The 23,289-nt window shown below is 35.5% G+C and overlaps 1 protein-coding gene across 4 annotated transcripts in view; it reads right to left on the reverse strand.

The window, feature by feature from the left end:
* Oseg1 (intraflagellar transport protein Oseg1) overlaps positions 1-23,289 on the reverse strand; it is a 796,421-nt gene that overhangs the window by 339,883 nt on the left and 433,249 nt on the right. For all 4 annotated transcript variants that reach the window (XM_090410292.1, XM_090410285.1, XM_090410300.1 and 1 more), the window contains exon 15: positions 8,715-8,868. In XM_090410292.1, the coding sequence (XP_090266418.1) occupies positions 8,715-8,868 (154 nt within the window). The remainder of the gene's footprint in view (positions 1-8,714; positions 8,869-23,289) is intronic.

Raw genomic sequence — 23,289 nt, forward strand, 5'->3', positions numbered from 1 at the left:
GCTGACTAATAAATCTTGGTCGTTAAGTGTAATGTTTTTAATTTTATTAATGAAATGTGTGTATTTTTTATGTAGAAAGGGGACTGACCTACCAATTCCTTGAGTGTGGCTGCTAATTTTTTGGCTAAGTGATAATTTGGGCTGTCAATTCCTTCAACAATCAGACGTAGTGGCATGCCTGGGCGCACAGGCATAATGAGGTATTATTTTTTTTGTTGTTTCTTCGGGCCATGTGTGGACAGATTTGATTAATTCAGTTGTTTTCTTTTTGTTACGTTTAGTAGGGTTGTAGTTTACCATTTGGTAGGTGTTGTGGTCCGATATCAAATGGTTCATTTTTTCAATGTATGTTGTATGGTCTAATTATATTTTTATTTATTTAAAAAAAAAAAAATTATTTTATTTTATTTATTTTTTTAATTTAATTTAATTTATTTATTTATTTTATTTTATTTTTTATCACTAGAGGTCAGGCTAGGAAAAAGGATTAATTAATTACATAGATTTAGTTTACCGGTATACGGGACTAGAGCATGTAGCTTGGTTCCTTATACACTTGTATCCTTCCGATGATGACCTCGATACGGGGGTCGAAACGTCAAGTTTTATTTTATTAGTAAGTAATAAAATAATCTGTTCAACACGTGTGTTTTTGTGTCCCTAAATTTATAAACATGAATTTATGCATTTAAGCTAGGGCAACCCGGCAGGTGTATTCCCGTAAGCTCTCTGGTCAAATTTCATACAAAACTTTTATAGTTTCTGTATTCGGCTTTGAAATAATGCTGGATTTAATATCCACTTGATTTTTATAATTAAAACCTTACATTTCATAACAATGAACTGACATCCCCATGCCTTTGCTCAATCACATCATCTATTCAAGTCTTCTTGTAAAGCTACAATATATCCGCTCTACTCCTCATCATTCTCAACTTTGCATCATCTGCAAACAGCTGTATATCCCCATTCAAATCTTTTCCAATATCAGTAACATAGAGATTAAAGAGCAATGGTCCTAAAACAGACCCCCCCCCTACCTCCAGAGGAACACCACTAGTCACTTTCTGGGATATTATTCCCCATACACAACCTTGTGATACTTATCAGATAGGCAATCCAATGCACTAGTCTAATATCCAACCCCATCTGCTCTAGTTTGACTATCAACTTATCATGCAGTAATCTATCAAAAACCTTTGTAAAGTCTAACTATAATACTGTGTACCCATCTCCCACATCTAATGCTGATGTCATCTTATTGAGATAAGTAAGTAGATTACTTAAATATGACCTCCCTTTAGCAAATCTGTTCTGTCCATCAAAGATAATACCACTGTTGTCAATCCAATTCTGGATCCTGATTCTGACCAGTCTTTCCAACACTTTAACTACAACACCTGACACACATATTTACCTACAATTTGATGCTTGAATTCTGTAACCTCCTTTACGAAGCAGTACATTCTTGCCTTCCTTCCACTTCTTTGGAACTTGACCCAATGTAAGACTCGTATTAAACAAATATGTCAAGGCTGACATCAACTCCATGACATTCCTTCAAAATACGTGATGAAATATCAAGTCCCACAGCCTTATTAATATCAAGTTTGCTTAATTCCCATATGCCTCTTCCTCACTCACAGTCAGTCTCTCCTACTGCTCTCAAGCTCTCCATGATGTCACATTCACAAGGAGGAAAGACCTTTATGAAATGATCATTAACTATCTCAAAAATAGCCTCTGCAGTAGTTCTTCTTATACCAACTTCTAAAATCAATGCCATCCTACCATAATCATTCTTCTTTTTGCTGGCTACATATTAAAAGAACTCCGTAGGATTTTTTTTTTTTTTTTGGTTTCATTAGCTAATTGCCACTTATACTGAACTTTTGCTACCCTTACTGAATCACCCTCCTTGCCTGTTCTTTGTATTCCTCATGGAACTGATTATCACCACTCCTCTTATGTTGCATCCATAATGCTTTTTTTTTTCTGTATTGCATGCTTAATCACTTCATTCATCCATTTCACACCTAGCTTATTTAACCTTCAGACCTTTGGAATACATTTAGACATTGATTCTACTAGATAGTTCTTGAATATCACTCAAGTAGCATTGATCTACTTTCTACACAACTCCTCATTCCATGCTACAGCTCCAAAGCTGTCTCCAGAGCTTCTCATAATTATCAGCCTTGTAGTTCAATATATATACTCATTCCTCACATGGCTGGTAACCACCCAGGTAATCACTCCACGGTCACTCTCACCAACTGGAAGGAGATTTGACACCTCATTTATAACATCCTCTGATGAGATGATCAAATCCAAGACTCTCAATCCTCATGTGCCCTCTATTGCCTGAGGTAGTTGTCCCTCGAAAACTCATTTTCTTTATGTTTAGTTGCTATCTCATCATCCCAATCTATATTACTCTAATTAAAATCATCCATAATGATCACCCTTTTCCCATTTGCTTGGCTAATTTGCTTATATATTTCTTGGTCACTATCCTCCACATTATGAAGTCGACAGCAACATCCAGTGAAGCATTTCATTCTATTCACCTCTATCTCACACTTATACTGGCTCAAAACTACTACAACTATTTCCCCTTTGCATCTTTACCTTTTATGGACAAAACTCTTTATCTATCATCAATAGCACTCCCTTTTTACCCTTTCCATCTTCATGAAATACATTATACCCTTCCATCCCAAATCCTGTCAGAATGTCATCCTTATCCAATCAGGTCTCACTTAATCCAACAATTTTTGGGTGAATGAACTCAATGAATGCAACCATTTCATTTCCTTTGTTTCTCATACTTCTAGCATTCATATAGAAACATAACAGCTCATTCCTGAATCGAAAACAAGTTTCACTGATACTACTTATTAGATGTGACTTCTCCATACTTTTCTCGAGCTATTTCTTTTTCTCCTTACTCATCCCAGAACTTTTTCAAATCCAACTGTTTTTCCTATATCTCAGGTCATACCCCTCTCTTTTTTTTTGTCTATTCATGAATTCACATATTCTTGGAGCATCAACCTTCCTCATGCTGTGTTTTCCCCCTGTCCACCTTGAGTGTACCCATTTCCCTGTTTGTCTTGAACACTTCTTTTATTCTCAACACTCATGCTACCCACTTCATTCTTAAGCACCACTTCAATCTTTTCTTCCTTATTCTTCACATTGTTTCTTACATGTTCAGATTCATTTTCTGCACTCATTACTCTCCCTTCCAGCAGCAGTCTCTCCACATGACTCTCACCGAAACCATTGAAATGCCTGTCCATCACTCTCAGGTCATGCCCCTCGCTTTTTTTTTTTGTCTACTCATGAATTCACATATTCTTGGAGCATCAACCTTTCTCATGCTGTGTTTTCCCCTGTCCACCCTGAGTGTGCCCATTTCCCTGTTTGTCTTGAACACCTCTTCTCTCATTCTCAACACTCATGCTACCCACTTCTTCATTCTTAAGCACCAGTTCAATATTTTCTTCCTTATTGTTCACATTGTTTCTTACATGTTCAGATTCATTTTCTGCACTAATTACTCTCCCTTCCAGCAGCAGTCTCTCCACATGACTCTCACCAAAACCATTGAAATGCCTGTCCATCACTCTTATATAGCTCAATTCTTCCATCAAACTCACTTCCCACATAAACAGACTGCACTCCTTTCTCTTCACACATTTCTACTAACATATCATTCATAATTCTTGCTCTCTGCCTCATCTAATCACTGTCATACCTGGGCAACACACTGACTACTTTTCCTATCACCTTCTTATCTTTTATCCTTCTCAACAACCTCCTGATATCCAATCTTACATTCTCCTTCTTCCCAGTCAAGTCATTTGTCCCAACTACCAAGTCCTTTGCTGGAGAACACTTGATCTATGTAGGATAGTCAAACAATGAGATTATGTTAGCCTGCTATGACAAAATAGACAGGACAGCCAATATCAGAGTTTCTGAACACACAAACTAAATCCAGATCCACCATTATGGTCACTCCGTACTTGCTAACCGTGACTTGGACAACCACCACAGAATAAGCTGATAGAAGGCTACTCTACTCTACTTCAAAGCAAATACAGATAAGACAAGCTATTCCTGGAATCTGCCTCAGTCCTGAGAAACTTGCAAAACCTCAACAAATTTGGGTGCATGAAACTGTCCCAAACTTGAAAAGCAGTCATCCTCATGTTTCCAACCCAACAGTCAAGAACACACCATTTAGAACCGTAGACCAACTTGAATTGCCTCTCTTCAGTATCATTTGCCCAGTGTTCATGCCTATATGCACATATCATTGTTCTGTGTTTCCTGATGATAGCTTGGCCTTGTTGAAATAGTGCATCTTTAATTTATAGTATAACAAAGTGAAAAAACTTTCATCATCTATCTCTTATCCAAAGTAATTTCATAATAAGGCACACCTCCAGGAATCCAAAGACTCATCAAAGTTATTGTAATTAACATTCAGTACACTCATGAATCAGGCAGTAAGCATTTCACATGACATTGTGATGTTCGTTATTATTATTATTATGTGACACCTCCAGGGAGTCCAAAGACTCATCAAAGTTATTGTAATTAACATTCAGTACACATTGTAATTTTCTCAAAAATAATAGTTATAAATAGCCAATGTATAAGCCTTTCTACCAGAATTGGATAAAATCAGTTGAAGATGTCAGTGAAGAAATTTCCTTATCATTTACTGTAAAGTCCATTGATCCCTCTGTCACTCACTGTCTCTATCACCCTGTGTAGTTCTTCATTTGTTACAGACTCACCACTCTTACTCACCTCTGCTATCCAATAATTTTTGTAAAGTCATCTGTATCAACCTCATGGAATCCTGCATACACGGAGATGAACAAAGCACAGCTATTCTTATATTTTCAGGTTCACTGAGTAGTAGTGGGCCAAACAGATCCCTAGCAGACATAACAAATTATTTGTGCAATGTGTTCACAACAAATGCACCAGCTGAAATTTGAGGAATCATGAATCAGGCAGTAAGCATTTCACACGACATTCTGATGTTCATATTTCATGGGGAAAAATTCAAACATTTGCCAACTATGTTATAAAATGATATCCTGCTCAGAAAATGTGGGTGGTATTCAGATCTTGACTCCTGATATTTCAGATTCTTTCTAACATTTATCAAACTACAAGTCTAATTTCAATTGAAAAATGATTTGAAAATAATGAGTCAGCTCTGGATGAATGCAATTTAATGAAATTTGGTATTTAGGATATCTTCTGAAATTTTGTGCTACATGAACCATGCTAAATTACAAAATCATAAATGTGAATAATTCAACTGTCTACGCCTCTTTTTATGTTTATTATTGTTTTCTCATATAGACCAAAGAGTGGTTTTAATAAATTTATAGGCAAGTGATTTTTTAGTATATGAAAGAGTTTATGTCCATACATTTTGTCAAAAGCTTTTTTCTAATTTGTTAGATGAATTTATAAGTTGAATTCTCTTCTTTTCTCAGTTAGCAGTTTGAGGCTATAGGATCTATGCAGGACCTCCTTTTCTAAATCCATTCTGTTCTTTATAATTTTTTCTAGTATAGGGTTGATTCTGTATTTTGGCATATATCTTATAACCTGTGTTTTATAAACATATTCCTCAGTAGTTGTCACAGTCATTTTTGCTGTGTTAACTACTGAGGAATATGTTTATTAAACATAGGTTATAAGATATATGCGAAAATACAGAATCAACCCTATACTAGAAAAAATTATAAAGAACAGAATGGATTTAGAAAAGGAGGTCCTGCATAGATCCTATATCCTCAAACTGCTAACTGAGAAAAGAAGAGAATTCAACTTATAAATTCATGTAACAAATTAGAAAAAAAGCTTTTGACAAAATGTATGGACATAAACTCTTTCATATACTAAAAAATCACTTGCCTATAAATTTATTAAAACCACTCTTCTGTCTATATGAGAAAACAATAATAAACATAAAAAGAGGCACATAAAAATAGAACCAAAACATCTGAAGTAACAGGAGGTCTTATACAAAGATGCTCCCTTTCTCCGATATTATTTTGGATATATATGAATGAAATAATCAAAGAGTGGAGGTTAACCAACAAAGAAGGAATTCATATAGAAATAATTCATAATTTCATTTTAGATACCTTACTCTTTGCAGATGACCAAGTGATATTTCAGACAACTGAGGACACTCTACAAAAAGAAATGTATATAAAACTGAATGTTGGTGCCGAATGCTGAAGATCACATGGACAGAAAGAGTTACAAATGAAGTATTAAGAAAGGCAGAAGAAAAAATAGACATAGTATAAATGTGAGAAAAAAGGAGAAATAACATGACAGGAGACCTATTAAGACACTCAGGTGACTACAAATTAGATTGAGGGAATGATGGAGGGAAAACCTGGTAGAGGGAGACCAAGAACTCAATACATCCAAATTGAACAAAGTTACCAGTCAAACTAACAGCACAAAACAGAGGACCACTATCAACAGCCCATGCTACCCACCAACCAATAGGTTGGGGAGAGAGAGAGAAGAAGAAGAAACTGAATTAAATAATAAAAAAACAACAAATCAATCTCTCAAGAAAAACAAACTATGGCATTCAAAGGAAAAATTTTGATCCAAATTAAAATAGTTTTCTTCTTCTTCTTGAGTATTCTGCAATTGAGCAAGTTCTTCTTTCAATAGCAGAGACTTTCCTTCCACTCTCTTCTGTTCTGAGCCTTCTCTTTTAAGGTTGTGTACCTATCTCCATTCAGCATGTCATCTAGCATTGTTTTCCTTACTCTTCCTCTGGGTCTTTTTCCGTCTATTTTTCCTTTGATGGCATCTCTGATTATTCCATTCCCTCTCAGAATATGTCTGATCCAGTTTCCCTTGCTTCTTTTTATCCTTCTTAACAGACTTCTTTCTTCTACTCTTTTTAAGACTTCTTCATCAGTTATTTTATCTGTCCATTTGATTTTTTCCATCCTTCTCCAAATCCACATCTCAGAGCTTTCCAAAATCTTAATTTCTTCTTTCTTCAATGTCCAAGTTTCAGCTGCATAGAGGGAAACACTCAGCACATAACATTTTATTCGTCTTTTCTTTAGGTTTCTATCCATTTTACTTCTGAATAAATTCCATTTTCTATTAAAGGCATCTCTTCCCATCGCTATTCTTGCTTTTATGTCACTTTTACATCTTCCATCACTGCTAATAAATTGTACTACCTATATATTTAAATGTCTTTACTTGATTCAGTTTTTCCCATTTATTCTGATATCCAAATTAAAATAGTAAGAGACAATAAAATAATCAAACAAGTCAACAATTTTAATTATTTGGGCTATAAATTAAGTTACAATGAAGATTTAGATATTGCTAACAAAATGAACAAATTCTTCCAAGTAAATCAAATAATAAACAAAACATTAAGGCCAGCAATAGTTACCAAAAAGAGAAGATTGAGAACGTAGAATATTTTATGAAAACTAACATTATATTATATGGCAGTGAAGCATGTACAATGAGATAAATAGGCAAGAATCATTGTGGCAGAAATGAAATATATGAAAATTGCAGGTTATACAAGGCTCTCTAACTAACAGGCTGTGGGTTCAAATCCTGCCATGAGCATGGATGGATGTTTCTGATTGTCTTTAGGTGGGAGATGAATTTCATTGCCTGGTGTGAGAACGCCACCTTGCTTACTGGAAGCCTAAAGTGGCTTGAAAAAGTTCCATGTATGATCTTTAGAGAAGGGTTTCCAGACTACGTAAAAAATAAATAAAACAAATAAATATATAAATATATATAACTGATAAAAATTGAGAAAAAAATATTTTTAACCCACCTACAGTACAAAATGTACTATAGGCTTGCAAACAGCTCTTCGTGGGTGGGTGTAACATGATGTGTAGAATATCCAGGAAGATGATAAACTACAAACCAAAAGGTTGCAGAAACAGAGGCAAACCTAGAAATGCTAGGATGAGAAAACAGGTCACCTGGCCTAGATTCATGATAGAAGGAAGAAAGAAAAGACAATCTATGATAAAGTATGATGTCATTGCGCAGAAATATCTTTGGAAATTGCACCTTTTTTATGACTGACAAAAGTAATTTCCAAATATTATTATTATTATTTCTTGATGACTCCAAGGAGTTCAAAGACTCATCAAGGGAGGGCACCTACTCTACAATTTTCCATCTCCACCATTTAATCCACTGAACCATCACTACCATCATCTGCCACAATGCCATCTACTGCCCACCGCTAGTATTTTTTTTTGTCTGTAAAAAACTGTGTATGTTCTGAAGGCGGATTTTTCTTTTTAGAAGCATTACTTTTAGAAGCCTGACATTGTAACAATGCACTAAGAATTATAATTTCTGAGCAGAAAAAATAAAAAGCAAAAATGAGATCAAAACAGGCAGGTAGACCTGAGAACCAGTATAACAGCACTCAGGCTATTTTTATGCATATTTCAAACTATGTTTTTTATTGTATATTAATCACTATATTAATCAATCAATATTAATTATTAATCACATATATTAATCAATAAAATTACAGATTTCAAAAAATAACAAATAAGAAAAAAGTGCTTTTATTATTGTAAACATTTACAACAATTTTTATAATATTAAATTCAGATTCAAAATAAAAATAACCCTACCTCAAAACTTTGCATTAACTTTAAATAGGGCAGATCTCTAATGCGAATGAAAGCCTGTTTGGCTACATGAAAATCAAGATTCTCCAATGAACTGTGTGCTAAGGCTTTCCAATCACCATCTGTGACCCCCAAACATGCAACTTTGTATGCTTCTCTATTAAGGAATTAAATCAATATTACAACTATTTCCTTAAAAAACAGGGTGTCCACACTAAACCTATTTAGTTTCAAAGAACGGTAAAAAATAGAAATGAATAAAAAAATACAAAAAAATAGAACTACAAAAACTGGTGAGTGTTCCTTCTTATTTGTACAATTTCGACACCATGGTTCATTCACTGAAGTAGTAGTAAGGCACTGAAACTAGGGAGATCCAATGTGAACACCCTGTATATATCAATATATAAAAATGCACCACCCACATATACATATGTAAATTACAAAATTATATTCACATGGTTATATATTAATTTAGTACAGTATTACAGGCATATCTTCATTTTATTTTATTTATATATTTAATTTTTTTTTTTTTATGACTCACAAACATGCAAAACTATAGTACATTTGTACTGTGGATAGGCTAAATTTTTTTTTGTGTCTATATTTTATTAATTTTTATCATTTTTTGCACTTTTTTATTCAATTTTTTTACCTGATCTGGAAACTCTCCTCTAGAAACTAAACACGGAACCTATGCAAGCCAGCTGCTTTGGGCCTCCAGTAAGTGAGACAGTAGTCTCATGCTGGGATAATGAAATTCATTCACCACATAAAAGCCAATCACAATTCATCCATGCCAGAATTCAAACTCACAGCCTGTTGATTAGTGAGCAGAAATGCTAACCACTTGGCCAAAAGGACTGGCCAGAATTTGCTGAGAATGTATGTGAAATGCACAACATGCACATAAGGGCCACAAATGGTACTAATGTGCTATAGAATTTGTATCCTTTCATGTGTGGGGTTGATATAAAAAAATAATCTTAAATATTAATAGTGAAGCCATTCTTCTCATAAAAATTAATGCAATGGGGTAATGAAATTCATTCAGCAGCTAAAAGCCAATCACAATACATCCATGCTTGAATTCAAACTCATGGTCTCTTGATTAGAGAGCAGAAATGCTAATCAGTTGGCCAAAAAGACTGGCCAGAAACATATTACATTAATTTTATTAATGTAATATGTTTAATTATTTATAGAGTTATTAATTATAAAGTCATGTATGAAGAAAATTAGTAGTGATTAAGTTGTGTACTGAAACTAAACTACCAGAAACTACAATAATAGGATTCATAATAAATCTATGTGTAAATACTGTTAATGTCATTTCAAACTTAAGTATTGTAATACTTATTTATATATTGTTACAATACTTAAATACTTATAAATAATTACAATATCTACTTTAATACTTACAAAATATTTTTGTAGGAAATATTTTGATGAATAGAAAATCTATTTAATAGATTTTCTATGCATTTTCTAATAGATTATTTAATAGAATAGAAAATAAGCAGCCATTTAAGGAATGAAACTGGATAATAACTACGAGACATGTTCAAATGTTGAGAAACGGCCAAATTTTGAGGTTTATTATATCCATTCAATACATGAAGCATGAGTGCACAGTTGTATTAATTATGAAGCAAAGATTAAAAAACTCCAATCTTTATTATTATGATTATTTGACACCTCCAGGGAGTCCAAGGACTCATTGAGGGAGGGCACCTGCTCTACAGCTCTGTCTCCACTACTCAATCCATCAACTGACCGCAACTACACCAACGCCATTTACTGCCGACCACCACCACTAGTATTTCCACAGACACTCACAAACATCCATGCCCACAGCAGGATTCGAACCTGCAGCCTTTTGGCTGGGGAGTGGATACGCTAACCACTCGGCCAGCAAGGCTATCTGTAACTCCAAACAGAAACCTTCCTAAAAAAACCTTATGATAAAATCATTTTTAGACTCCACTGTGGCCAAAAGACTTTATGAACTCCTGACAGTGAAGAAGTTAAAATTTTATTACCCTTCCCTACACTGGCTCTACTTCAATCAAAATAACCAGAATTCTTAAGGAGTATAAAATAAAAACATTTTTATCCTTATCGTTAGAATACAATCCTTGAGAATTCTGAATAGTTTAAATGAAGCCTCAATACAGTCCTCTGAAAGAACCAGGATTTCATTACCTTTATCTAACTTCAAGACCATAAGTGCTATGGACAGCCAGAAGAAATTTACTATAGAATGTGTTGGATATATAGAATACCACAGATGTGATGCTAGAGCACTATCAACATGTGTTATTATTCTTGGTCAATATGCATGATGCCCCAAAATAAGCTCTTCGGAAATCATCAGAAATTATACACTACTGTTATGACAAGATGGACAAAAATATCAAGGAATGAACTGAGTTGCTAGGCACTATATCTTTTCATATGAATCCTAGATTTAATCTAAGTGAATGTTTCTAAATTATTATCCATCTACTGAACAAACAGAAGCACAACAATAAGTACAGAATTATTTGAGTAACCTGAATCCCATATATATATACACTATCTGATCAAAAGTATCTGGACATCTACTTGAAACTGTAATCAGACTTTCCCTGTGACACACTTTCCAGTAGTGGAAATTAATACTGGGTAGGTCAACCCTTTGCTGCTATGACAGCTCTAACTCTTCTGGGAAGCAGGTGTTGGAACTTCTCTGGAGGAATGGCAGACCATTCTTCATGAAGAGCTGCAGCCAGAGCCGTTTGTAATCTGGGTCGTTGGGGTCTGGAGTAAAGTTGGCATTCTAATTCATCCCAAAGGTGTTCTATGGGATTCAGGTCAGGGCTCTGCACCAGCCACTCCATTTCTGGAATGTTATTTTCCACAAACCATTTTCTCACAGACCTTGCTTTATGGCAGATAGCATTATCATATGCTACATGCTGATACAGACAATAGTCATCACTGAATTGACCTTTTACCGTAGACAGTATATAACGGGTTAAAATGTCCTTGTATCCTTCTGCATTTAGATTTCCATGTAGTGTTATGAGAGAGCCAAGTCCATTCCATGAACCCCCCCCCCCCACACACACACACACTATAACCCAAATGCCTCCAAATTTCACTGTTGGCACTACACATGCTTGCAGGAATTGTCCTCCAGGCATTCGCCACACCCAGATCCTACCATTGGATTGTCACATAGTAGAGCGTGATTCATCACTTCAAATCACACATTTCAGTTGTCCACTGTCCAGTTGAGTCGCTCTTTACACCACTGCAGGTGGCGCTTAGCGTTCACAGGAGAAATATTTGGTTTATGGGCAGCTGCTCAACCATCAAACCCCATCCCCTTAACTCTCGATGCACAGTCATGGTGATGGCTGGACAGTTAGCAGCATTGCAGAACTCCCAGGTGATTGTTTCACTCAATGTCTGGTGATTTCCACGAACCACCTTCTTCAACGCTCGATGGTCCCTTTCTATCATTAAACCAGGCCTACTCAACCATAGTTTTGTTGTGCTCATGCCTTCACATTGCCAACTGTTGACTTGGACAACTTGAGGAGGGTTGAAATGTCTCTCTGACATATTTCTTACTGATGTGGCAACCAATAACTAATCCACGTTCGAAGTCACTGAGCTCCATTCACCTACCCATTCTGCTGGTACTTCTTATCACTGAACAATACGCAGTTCCATGCCTCCTTTTATTCTTGTGAGGTCGTAGTGACATCTAGATCAGTTTATAAATTACAGAAGGGTGTCTGGATACTTTTGATCAGATAGTATATTTTTTCTGTCATGTTGTACCATCATTTTTTTTTAAATTTTATATCAAAAGTTCCTAGCAAATAAGTCAGATAATACAGAGACAAATGTAAGAAAGCTCACTGTGTAAAACTAGCGAAACAAAAGTCATGGGAGGACTTTGATAAGAACATAGAAAATAAATATCAACAAGGTGGCAAGATATTCTGGAGGTTGTTGAACAAGCTCAGAAATGGAGGAAAGAGTGCTGTAAAAGGAATCAGAGATGATAAAGGCAGTGGTGAGCTATTAGCTGCTTGCGGGGGGCTCGCCCGAGCCCTTTGTTAAATTTTTCTCAAATTTGCGAGCACCTTGTTCTTCTTGTTTACTTTTTTTTTTATTTTTTCAAAAAAACAAACAAACAATTTTTTTTAAATATATTAAGCAAAAAACTCATACGGTAACTTAACAAATTGATTTTATTAAATAAAATATTATAGTTACTGTTACTACCATTTTACAAATAAGAATTCACTTTTGGTAATCGCATATAAACAAATAGGACTATAAAATAATGTCCTTTAGTTGATACCATTGATTATCACTTGAAGTATAAAAACAAAAGAGAAATATAACGTACTTCAATATTATTCTGTTTAGATAATATTTATTTATTATTTATAGATTGCTTGTCATAAAAACTTCTATCGCAACAAAAGAAATTCATTTTGTTTATAAAAAATGTGGACTATTTCATATGTGCGATTAATAAAAGATTTTATTCTTATTATATTTTGAAAGTTAAAAAATGTTTTTCTTATGCAAGATAAATTAACACAGATGGTTGTGTGCAAATATTTCATGTTTAGAGCATGAAATATTTGTTTAAAAATTATGGCCTTTACAGGTTGATTGTCCCCTCATACTTTTTGATTGGCATTTGTACACAAGCTGTATTAATAAATATTTTTGTGTGAAATATGGCTTTTTTTTTGCTCGACGATGCAAGGCCTTTGTTAAAATTTCCACAGCTCATCACTGGAGAAAAACAGAAGAAAAAGATATCCTTGAAGTATGAAGTAATTACTTTGAAAAATTGTTAAATGAAATAAGCAGTGATGATAGCATAGTGGTAAAAAACACTGACCAGGCATGCAGTCAGAAATACATATCCATACTTGAATTAGAAAAAACCATCAAAAGCCTGAAATGTGAAAAGGCAGCAGGAGTAGATGATATTCAACCAGAAATGCTCAAGTGTGGCGGTATAAAAAGTCTTACAGTGGCTGCACTGCACAGTTCAGAGGGCCTGGACAGAGGGACAAATTCAAGATGACTAAACAAACACACGTAATAACCACAGTAATAAGTTTTAATAAGTAAATATTTCATCCTAAGTATCTTAGGACATCGTACAATTAGAGTGCATGATTACAATGGAATCCCAATATGCATGCATAGTGTGTTATAGAATTAAATTAAAATATAACTGGAAGGGGGAAAAATTACATTAAAATAAGATAACATATAGAAAGAAATTATTTTATACAATTTTGTATGACAATTTCCCATATTTGAAAAATAGCAAGAACATCATTACGGTTTAGATTTGGTCTGTGAGGTAGAGCTTCAGCACTTTTTTTATATAAAGGTTCATGTTTATATAAAGATCTATGTAAAAGTTTGGACTTTTCCCAATGGATCCTATGGTTTGGGTTTTCAACACCATGTTGAGCGAGGCCAGATTTCTGTGGTTTGATAAGACAGATATGATCTTGATGTTCCAAAATGTGTTTCTGAACAGATCTACCTGTCTGTCCATAGTAAGACAATTTACAGGAGCATGGAACCCATACACACCAGGTAGCATCAAAAGTGAGAGTTTGTCTTTAGGAGAGGGTAACAAGTTATAGATCTGGTTGATGGGTTTGTAGGTAGTGGCAAGTTTATATTTTTTCATAATTTTTGAAAGACATTCGGAGATGCCTTTGACATAAGGTATGGGAATCCTATGGGCTTGTTCTTGTCTAGGTTGATGTGTGGGGAAGTGACTGATGATTTTTTGAGTTGTTTCAAGATTGTATCTTAAAATGTCGATATGTCGATGACGTCTTTGAGGTCTGAGGGCATTCTGAACAAGAATTACACCTGTTTCTAGATAAAATAAACCACCCCTCGCATCAAGTTTACGCTAGAAAAAGAATCTCCACAGGGTAGCTCCTTTCTAGATTTACACATCCAAAGAAAAGAAGATGGTTCTATCTCCACTTCTGTCTATTGCAAGCCGACATTTTCAGGTCACTACATTCAGAATTCTTCTGCTCATCATCCATCTCAAAAATTTGGCATCATTAAATCATTAGTAATCAGAGCACACAGATTCTGCTCCTCTGAAGAATCTCTAAACCAAGAATTGGAAATAATCAAAAATACAGCCATACAATTTAAGATTGGATACGACCTTAAAACAGCTCAAAAAATCATCAGTCACTTCCCTACACATCAACCAAGACAAGACAAGCCCATAGGATTCCCATACCTTATGTCAAAGGCATCTCCGAACATCTTCAAAAATTATGAAGAAATACAAACTTGCTACTACCTACAAACCCATCAACCAGATCTATAACTTGTTACCCTCTCCTAAAGACAAACTCTCACCTTTGATGCTACCTGGTGTGTATGAGGTTCCATGCTCCTGTGAATTGTCTTACTATGGACAGACAGATAGGTCTATTCAGAAACACATTTCGGAACATCAAGATCATATCCGTCTTATCAAACTGTAGAAATCTGGCCTCGCTCAACAGAGTGTTGAAAACCCAAACCATAGGATCCATTGGGAAAAGTCCAAACTTTTATATAGATCTTTATATAAACATGAAAAAAAAAAAACATTAAAATAAGATAACATATATAAAGAATTATTTAAATTAAGGGGATATTTAATCCCCACATTATTTCAAAGCCGAATAAGAAACTCTAAGATAGAAATCAAAGAGTTTCATGCCGAATATAGCAAGCTATAAAAATTCGGCGAGTCCAAGCATAAGCAAATACCTGGGATAGCGCAATACCGGGCAACTCGTAGTAAAGGTGGATAAAGCTAGGATCGCTATTCTTAGTATTAACCCTAATGTAAAACTCATCCCCTAGAAGATATATGTTGTTTTACATTAAGGGAGATAAGGGAGAAATTGTTTTACATTAAGGGTTGAAATCCAGACCAGTTTCAACTTTATTGAGGTCTCATCAGTGAGTAGGTAGACCAATAAATATCAAGATTGTAGTGATAATAGCTTTAATACTTTATAGTACGAGTTGTTAAAGAGGTGCACAAATAATTTAATGAAATAAAGAGCCAAAAAGCTTCACTTTGGCGATGTAAAAATTATTTCAATTAAGGGGATATTTAATCCCACATTATTTCACTACACTCTTGGTATTTATTGGTCTACCTACTCACTGATGAGACCTCAATAAAGGTTGAAACTGGTCTGGGTAGTGGCATATCTCCCTTAATGTAAAAAAACATACATCTCCTAGGGGATGAGTTTTACACAAGGTTAATACTAAGAATATTGAAAGTTTATTTTTCACTTAATTAGACTATAATAAATTTAGTTTAATCCTTTATTCAAGTGTGAGCAAACAAAATTTGCACCTGAAAGTATCTTCAGGACTGGGGTAAGGTAGTACAACACTGGGTAACTCGTTGCAAAGGTGGAGCAAGCTTACATCACTCCTATCTCAGTATCTCCCATAATGCAAAACACATCTCCTTGCGGACATGTATAATGTTATACATTAAGGGGAGGGCCACTACCCAGACTAGTTTCAACCTTTATTGAGGTCTTTTCATTGGGAGCCAGGCCCAGATGAGGAGATACCAGGCAGAAGCAATAGAAAGGTTATCTCTACGTATGGGAGTTGCCAAAAAGTGTGCCACCTTTTTCATTACATTACTCTGGATTTAGAGAAAGATGTTGGAAGTTTATTTTTCACTTGGTTAGACTATAATAAATTTAGTTTAATCCTTTATCCAAGTGTGAGCAAACAAAGTTTGCACTTGAAAGTATCTTCAGGACTGGGGTAAGGTAGTACAACACCAGGCAGCTCGTTGCAAAGGTGGAGCAAGCTTACATCATTCCTATCTCAGTATCTCCCATAATGAAGTATATATTAAAGTTTATTTTAATTTATATTCCAGTTTACATTGTGAATTCCTTAAGTAATTAAACAATCATTAACACAATTTTGTATGACAAATTTCCCATACTTTAGGAATAGCAAGAACATCATTACGGTTTAGATTTGTCCTTTTACCTATAAGTTCACCATAACATGGGCTATTTTGTTTAGCAAAATTCTACAAACAAATAATGGAGCTCTTTGCTTTCTCTTCCCCACCTCTTCCTGTCTAACTATTTCATGGAGACCTTTGTAGAGAAGGCCATAAACTCTGTCCCACAGACTCATTATTTGTGATCATTTGGCTAAACCGTGATGCTGATGTGGTCTCCATTTGGCCACATGGCCAAGATATTCTTCATCATTTTTTAAAAACATCTAAACAACAATAAAAATCACAGGAACCAGTTCACCTTAGAAAAGGAAAATAACAAGTGTCTCCCTTGCTGGACACTTTGACTACATGCCAGTCTGATCGATCCACAGTATTTTCCATTTTACAGAAAAACACACACATGCACATACACCCACACACAACACTAGTAGATACATATTCACTATCAGTATGGAATTATTAAAATCCTATACAAAACAGCAAAGTTAATTAGTTGCGATAATAGTGCCTTCTTCACATTCACAAAACTTTCTTAAACAATGGCTACAATCATCACCATATCAAAAAATATTAAAAACTCCAAAACCACACACACACACCCTCCCCCTTCCTCCAAAGCAGAGCCTTGCAACAAAACTATCATCATTCTATATATCTGGGGCACATCTGAAAAACTAGCAAAAATCCTAAAAAATTACAACCTTACAACCACTTACAAACCATATAAAAAATAGCCATCACTTACCTGCTCCACCAAAGATCAACCACAGTCCCTATGGCTCCAGGTGTTTATAGGCTACCTGAGTTAAACTATCTTAGTATGGCAAAACAGCAGGACAGCTGAAATCAGAATCACTGAACACAACTCTGTGACACTAAACTCAGCTGAACATAAGGACTGTTTTTCCCAACTACAGAAACTCAGGACTTGATGACCATGCTTTGGATACCCACCACTCTACCTCAAATCACAGTAAATATAAATACAAGAGACTATTCCTTGAATCTGCCTCAGCCTTAAGAAATTACTCTTAACCTCAACAAAGTTAGTTACGTGAAATTGCCCCAATATCCTCCATACTTCAGCCCAATAGCCAAGGACATCCATTTTAGTCTGCCAAGAAAACCCTATTTATGACTTTAGGTTCATTTTTGGTTTCTATGCTTCAGCCTCAATTACCAGTGTAGCATCCCTGTGTGCACATATCACATTGTACTGTGTTTCCTGATGATGGCAATCTAAATTTTACAAAATACTAGAAATATTAATACAGTTTATTGTGATTGAATTTGTTTATGTTGTAATATCTTTAAAGAAATACAGTTATGAATAGCTAATGTATAAGACTTGCTTACCGCCAGACTTATCAACAACAGAGAACACAGCTATGATTACTAATCAGGTTGACAAGCAAGTCAAGTTGAAAACGCGTTAAAAAGCTATTTATTATTATTTTATTAATTCTAATGGAGTCACAAGACTCATCACGGGAGATCAACGCTAGTCAACACAAAGTCTATCATAGGAGTCCTTAACATTTGCACTTTCACCATCTTCTCAGACAATGCACTGTAGGTTCTTATCACTCTCGATGCAAAAACTCTCTATGTTGTCAACAGACTCACTGTGGGAGGTTCATTCAACTGACAACATATTTATCATATAGAATCTTAAAATCCTTAACACACCATGCATTAACAACCATTCTGGTAATGCATTGAATTCACTGACAATTCTCCATGTAAAAAATCTACTCCTCACACCCTTCTTCACTACACTTTTACCTAACTTCCAGGAATGACCTCTGGTTCTTCCCCTCTCACCTTCTACTCTTTTTATAATCTTCCCTGGATTAATCTGATAAAATCCTCTCAATAACTGAAATGTCTATATCATATTACCACCAAACTCTGCAATCCACATTTCTTCAACCTCTCTCCATAGTCAGTATTCCAAACTCCTTAGTCACTCGTCTCTGGACCCTATCCAATGTCTCCACATCACATTAAAAACCAGGTGAATAGATCTGAGCACAATAGTCAAAGTGTGGTCTGACTAGTGCCTTATACAGTGACACAACTATTTCCTTATCCCTACATTTTAGAGTACTTCTTATCATAGCAGCATTACGATGTGCAACCTTGGCAACACTAGCAATATGCCCTCTAAACTTCAGTCTACTGTCAACCATCACTCCCAAATCTCTAATCTCATCCTCTTCCTGCAGTACAGCACCATCAATATAGTACACAGCCTTATATTTCTGCACTTCAAATGCAACACCTTGCATTTAAGGATATTAAAACTACAACCCCACTCTTTCGTCCAAGTAAAATGTTTATTCAAATCTTCCTGAAGGGAAGATTTGAATATACATTTTATTATGAATATGAATAAACAATTATAAGTAGCACTGCTGATGTTGAATCCCTTCGGGGATTCAACATCAGCAGTGCTACTTATAATTCTTCCTTATTTGCTGATGATGCAAAGTTGGGAATCCCCAGTCATGTGGACTGAAGATCCCCAGTCAGTCCACATGATATATCGTTTACAAACAAGTTAAACAGCAGGGGCCCAAGAACAGAACCCTGGAGCATGCCACTGGTTACCCTTCTTTTTTTGAGACACTGCTCCATCATACACAACCTGCTAGTATCATTCAGAGAGCCAATCTCTGATCCATCTAACCAAAATACTATCTATTCCCATCCTCTGCAGCTTGTACAGCAACTTATCATGTAGTAATCTATCAAACCCTTTTGCAAAGTCTAAGAATATCACTGTATATGATTCGCCCTGATCTAACACACTCATCACCTTATCATAAAATGCAAGTGAATTACTAAAACAAGACCTACCCTTTACAAATCCATGCTGACTATCATAAAAAATGCTATGTCCATCAACCCAATTCTGTATTCTATTCCTTACCAATTTCTCCAACACCTTGATCACTACCACAGTTATACAGACTGGCCTATAGTTTGAGACTTCTGTCTTAGAACTGTGTTTGTGGAGTTGTACTATTTTGCCTTCTTTCCACTCCCTAGGAACCCTACCCACTGCAAGACTTTCATTAAACGACCAGGTCAAGGGCATAACCAACAGTGGTGCACATTCCTTAAGAATACGAGGTGATATGTCATCCATTCCCACAGCCTTATTCACATCTAACCCAACCAACATCTGATACACCTCTGTTTCTTTCACTTCCAATTCTCCTAATACTTGCCTCTCTTCTATATATTGTACCAGATCATTTATATCAGTATGATATATGCTGATAAAGTGCTCATTCAATAATTCCACTATATCTTTTGCAGCTGTTAGTCTGCTGCCATGACTATCTACCAATTTTAGTCTGCCATAATTATTCTTCCTCTTGCTTGCCATGTAGTAGAAAAATTACTTTGAGTTAACCTCGGCCTGACCAGCCAATCTCCTCTCATACTGCACCTTTTCTTTCTTTACCATGCTTATCACCTTTCTAGCCTGCACTTTATATTCTTCATGGATCTGATCACCACCAACTGTCTTGTATCTCCTCCATAACATTTTCTTTTCAAGCACAGCTTGCTTGATTTTGCTGTTCATCCATTTCACTCCTACTCTATTTACTTGCTTAACTCTCAGTATGCAGTCATACATTGACTTTGTCAGATATTGTTTTGTGAGTTTCCATGCATTGTCAACATCTTTTCTGCTCAGCTCATCTACCCAACGTACTGATGCTAACTGACTACAGAGCTTCCTAAAATCACCTGCTTTATACTTCCACATGTATCCATTTTTGGCAGTGACCTTTTCTTGTTTCATCACTTCCCAAAACAAGTACCTTATGATCACTTCCACCAACCTGCAGCAGTGTCAACACTTCATTAACAACTACATCTTGTGAAGTTATCACCAAATCCAAAACATTAAAGCCTCTAGTTGCTTCAATCACGTACTGCTTAAGATACTTATCTTTCAGAAATTTCACCAACTCACTCTCCTTGTTCTCATACACTATCTCCTCCTTCCAGTCTATATTCTTGTAATTAAAGTCTCTTATCAGTATCACCTTCTTTTTACATGTCCAACTAATTTGCCTAAACATTTTACTGATTATGAAATGTTAAGGCACATTAGTTGGACATGTAAAAAGAAGGTGATACTGATAAGAGACTTTAATTACAGGAATATAGACTGGAAGGAGGAGATAGTGTATGAGAACAAGGAGAGTGAGTTGGTGAAATTTCTGAAAGATAAGTCTCTTAAGCAGTACGTGATTGAAGCAACTAGAATACTGATTCTCTGCATTCCCTGGATTATAACAGTATCCTATCAGATATACTAACCAGTTTATTTCAACTTTGCACCACACAGATTCAAAATCTGTGCATGCCCTATCAACTTCCATACTTTGCGGACACAATTCCTCTGCAACCATTAACAGCAGCCTCCCCCCTCCTCTTTTCACATCTCTCTCCTTACAGAAAATTATATATCCTTCTAATTCTATTCCCGACATCACATCCTCCTCAGACAACCAAGTTTCACTTATTCGAATTACTTTTGGGCATACCATCTCAATCAATGCCACAAACTCAGCACGCTTGTTTCGAATACTCCTTACATTTGTGTATAAACATAACAATTGCTGCGTGTTTGAGGATATTCTACTAGCAGCAACATTTTTACTTATTCTGCAACAGCATTTTTACTCACCACTTTCTTTTGCAAACTTCCAGGGATGAACTGTTGTCTTTGTTCTATCACACAAAACATTGCTGTAGTGTTAATCAGATAATAATCTTTTAACAGCATAAATGTGTCGGTCATATCCATCCTTGGTCTTCTATTCATCAAACAGTACAGTCTGCAAAACCTCCGTTTATTCTCATAATCAACACTGTGAGTTACTGATATCATTTTTATAATCTGTTTCTGTACCCTATCCAAGGTTACTACATCCCTTCAAATCCCAGTAATCAAATCTGAGCACAGAAATCCAGATGTGGTCTGATCAAAGCTTTATACAATGGGACCACCACACTTTTATCTCTTGTTGTAAATGTCCTCTTCAACATTGCAGCAAATTCTGAGAAAATTTCACAATATTTGCGATATGTACTCTGAACCTAAATTTCTATTGACAATCAAGCAAGATCCCTTACTTCCTCCACTTCTTCCAGGATAACTTCGATTGGAATAGGCCTAAGTTTGATTCTCGTCGCGACGGGAGGAATCTTTATCTGGACGATTTCAATCGAAGGTGAGTTAGCCGATCTCATACGGAGGTAGCAGCCCACCCCCCTGAAACTCTGGTTTTTCATCTCGCATACAGACAAATCGGCCCTTCAGACACAATTTACAGACAAAGAATACTAGTTGTGGTGGTGGAGGTGGGCGGTAGATGGCATTGATAAAGATGATTCGTAGTAGAGGTTCGGTGTAGTGGTTGAGACAGTTGTAAGTGTCCTTCTGTGATGAGTCTTCGGACTCCTTGGAGGTATCAGGAATAATAATAATAATAACTCCACCAACTGAGTATGAAGCATCTATCTGTGAATCCCAAATTTCAAAACCTTACATTTAGTTGCATTAAACTGACATCCTCATCATTTGCCCCTTTACACCTTATTCAAATCTTCTTGAAGAGCCAAAACATCAGCCTTATTAACTAATAACCCTTCCAAACTTTACATTATCTGCAAACAACTGAATATTCTCTTGCAATCTACGGAAACTATCATTGATATACAGGTTAAAAACACAGGTCCCAGTATACTGAGCCACGTGGAACTCCACTTTCAACCTTTTGATTCCTTGATATTGCTCTGCATCTACAACCTTCTGATATCTATCAGAGAGTTGTAGATGGAGTTGCCAATGTCGTGACGTTCTATTTTCATGTTGTGTTCTAATCTGCCATCTTGTTTCAAGTCACTCTTATTAATAAAACAACTAATTGCAAATTGATCACCGATCCAAAAGTAGGGAAATTTATAATTATACTGCGCCACCCTATTTTTAGATTAGTCTATATAAAACAGTAGGATCAATTCTTAATTAAGTTAGCAGTCTTCTCATTTAGGCCGAATTATTTACTATTCTACTCGGGGCACCCGCAAGATTCGAATTTTTTATGAACGGTGCAATAAAAGGGAATTCAGGCAAACACAATATTTAGATTAACAAAATAAAACATTTAATATATGATATATAACAAATACAAGAAGTCTACCTTTAAATGAAACAATACAAATAACTTAATATATCTTGCTAAGTCACTCATTCCAATTCAATGTTCTAAACTTTAACATACAATTCACAGCTTCAAAATTACAAGCCTTCTTAACTCAAGTTAATAAAACAAAACTTCTCTTTTGATCAGTCTGCACATATCTATCAGTTGTACTTAATGTTTAAATTCACAGCAGGCACTAATCAAGGTAGACAATATTCCAAGCAATCTTATTTCGGACCTTGAACTTCGAAGATACGTTATA

This window comes from Typopeltis vanoorti, chromosome 2 (genome assembly GCF_054136105.1).
Source record: "Typopeltis vanoorti isolate ZY-2024b chromosome 2, IOZ_Tvanoo_1.0, whole genome shotgun sequence".
NCBI lineage: Eukaryota > Metazoa > Arthropoda > Arachnida > Uropygi > Thelyphonidae > Typopeltis > Typopeltis vanoorti.